This window comes from Penaeus vannamei, chromosome 8 (assembly GCF_042767895.1).
Source record: "Penaeus vannamei isolate JL-2024 chromosome 8, ASM4276789v1, whole genome shotgun sequence".
Lineage (NCBI taxonomy): Eukaryota > Metazoa > Arthropoda > Malacostraca > Decapoda > Penaeidae > Penaeus > Penaeus vannamei.
Genome location: NC_091556.1, coordinates 42,555,300 through 42,557,799, shown reverse-complemented (window position 1 = coordinate 42,557,799; position 2,500 = coordinate 42,555,300). Strand labels below are relative to the sequence as shown.

Below are 2,500 nucleotides of genomic sequence, written 5' to 3'. Positions count from 1 at the left end.
GTGTGTGTGTGTGTGTGTGTGTGTGTGTGTGTGTGTGTGAGAGAGAGAGAGAGAGAGAGAGAGAATGTGTGTGAAAGAGAGAGAGAGAGAGAGAGAATGTGCGTGAAATATATAGAGAGAGAGACAGAGAAAATGTGTGTGAAACAGAGAGAGAGGGAGAGAGAAAATGTGTGTGAAATAGAGACAGAGAGAGAGAGAAAATGTGTGAAAGAGATAGAGAGAGTGTGTGTGTGTGTGAGAGAGAGAGTGTGTGTGTGAGAGAGAGAGAGAGATGAGATACATCTCTTCACGTAAATTACATAATTGTCACAGAAGATAAACCGATCTTGTATTTACTATACATACATAATACAGATCATGGATGTACCTACCTGTTATCTTCGAACAAGTAACTTATGCATAACAAAATTGTGCTCGAAAAATTTAATACAAATTACACACACAAAAAAAAATGAATTATGAATAAGAAATAGGGCAAAAAGCAGATGAAACCCCTTAAAAAAACTAAGTAAAAAAAAAAGTTGTCAGTAAAAAATAAATAAAATATAAAAAACTGACTCGCCTCCTCTGGAAGCAGTGGGCGGCGGTCAGAATCCACAGGGCGTTGATGAGGGATCCGTCGCAGAACCAGTCAGTGGTCCCTCTCGAGTCCTCCCCAACGAGCGCCTGTCAAACCATCGGAATTGCTGGTTATTCTGTTAAATAGTCTTGTAAAATGCGTTTGAGGAACTACTTAAAATTGCTGGTTTCCTATTTAGTCGCCTTGTATGAGGAACAACTTAAAATTGCTGGTTTCCTATTAAATCGTCTTGTATGAGGAACTACTTAAAAGGCGTCCGCTGTTTTCCTTTATTAGCTTCCTGGATATATCAGCTAGAACCATGTTCAAGCGATGTAATTTTCTTGACGAAGCACTGATCATCTTTAAAATATTAAAATCTTGACTTGTCTGGTGATTCTGGCAGCGTGAATATGCCATTTACTGTCTGCCTCAAGCCAATTAATAAATGAATCAATCAACAAGTAGAAATAAATAAAATACGATTCAACAAAAATAACACCCACAACACAAGCAGCTTAAATATTTTCAATATTCTCAATACTACATTTCCCTCCTGGTTAATGAGAGAGAATACATGTCTCACTCCAACCACTTTATTTTCGTCCCACTCACTTGGTCTCATAGGCAGGTTAGCCCATGGCCTTTGGTGACGTCACGGCCTACCTAAGGGCCAAGTGAGTAGGAAGAAAATGAACAAATTTGATCCTATAAATGAAGGGAAAATGATTCGGCCACACGGAGAGAGATTATCGTTGGGGTTTCTATAAATCTCAAATCTGTCGATTTATATTTTTATACATATTTACGTCATGTTATTGTAACTGCGTTCCTCGTTGCTCTCACCGTGTATTTGGCCAAGACACGCCTCGCCGGAAAGCCACCTACAACCTCAGGGACGTTTTCCGGCGGGGCAATGCCCACAGTAGCCAAAGAATCCTTCTGGAGGTTACTCCTGGAGACCCGGCTCAGACCGAAGACCAAGGGGACTTCTACGGGAGTGGAATCGCCACATTCTGTTGAAGGTGGAGAGGAAGTGGGAGGATTGGTGTGGAGGGAGTAGAAATGATGGGATTTTGGCCGAATGTGTTGTTTTTTAAAATGTTTGTTGGGGATAAAGGAGGGAGGGAGAGAGAAAGGAGAAAGAGAAGACATATATATCGCACACACACAATATATGTATGTATATATGTGTGCGTGTGTGTGTGTGTGTGTGTGTGTGTGTGTGTGTGTGTGTGTGTGTGTGTGTGTGTGTGTGTGTGTGTGTGTGTGTGTGTGTGTGTGTGTGTGTGTGTGTCTTCTCTTTCTCCTTTCTCTCTCCCTCACCCAATATATATATATATATATATATATATATATATATATATATATATATATATATATATATATATATATATATATATATAAAGAGAGAGATGGAGCATGTTGAACCATCACCGAGTGTCGTTTTAAGAATTCACAAGTAACAGAACTGTAAAGGTGCGAGAAAGGCCAACAAAGGTAAACAATGCGAGAGAGAAAAATGTCCTACCGTAAAACAAGTTCTCATTCTGAAACAACCTTACCGAAGTCTACAGCCGGAGCTGACACCTGGAGGGCCTGCAGGTCACCTGCCTTGCCGTTATCATCTGGAGGGAAAATACACGTACGCGATAATCCACGACCAAAGAGCATCGTCGACAAAGTCTTCAGAACAAATGAAGCGACAGAATGATGTCAAGTCCTCCACCGACTCACCCGCTGGAGGCGGACAGCAGACGACGGGCGCGCGCCCCTCGAAGCCGCACGGGACGGGCCTCTCCCCCGAGTTCAGCTGCAGGACTGCTGAGGCGCAGGAGGCGATGGGGAGACACCGGCCCTCCGCCCCCGACCGCAGCTGGCAGGGCGTCGTCGGCGCCTCCTCCGGGTATATGACTGTCGTGGTGAGTTCGTCGTGAGCAA

General features: G+C 43.2%; 1 protein-coding gene across 2 annotated transcripts in view; it reads right to left on the bottom strand.

Annotated features, from left to right (window-relative positions):
• The window catches only part of LOC113827733 (trypsin-like), a 9,996-nt gene that overhangs the window by 2,265 nt on the left and 5,231 nt on the right, over positions 1 to 2,500 (bottom strand). Inside the window, exons 2-5 of one of the 2 annotated variants that reach the window (XM_070124713.1) lie at positions 2,297 to 2,473; positions 2,125 to 2,187; positions 1,406 to 1,575; positions 563 to 666 (exon numbers count right to left, since the gene is read on the bottom strand). In XM_070124713.1, coding sequence (XP_069980814.1) covers positions 563 to 666; positions 1,406 to 1,575; positions 2,125 to 2,187; positions 2,297 to 2,473 — 514 coding nt within the window. The remainder of the gene's footprint in view (positions 1 to 562; positions 667 to 1,405; positions 1,576 to 2,124; positions 2,188 to 2,296; positions 2,474 to 2,500) is intronic. The other variant, XM_070124714.1, reaches the window with a different exon arrangement.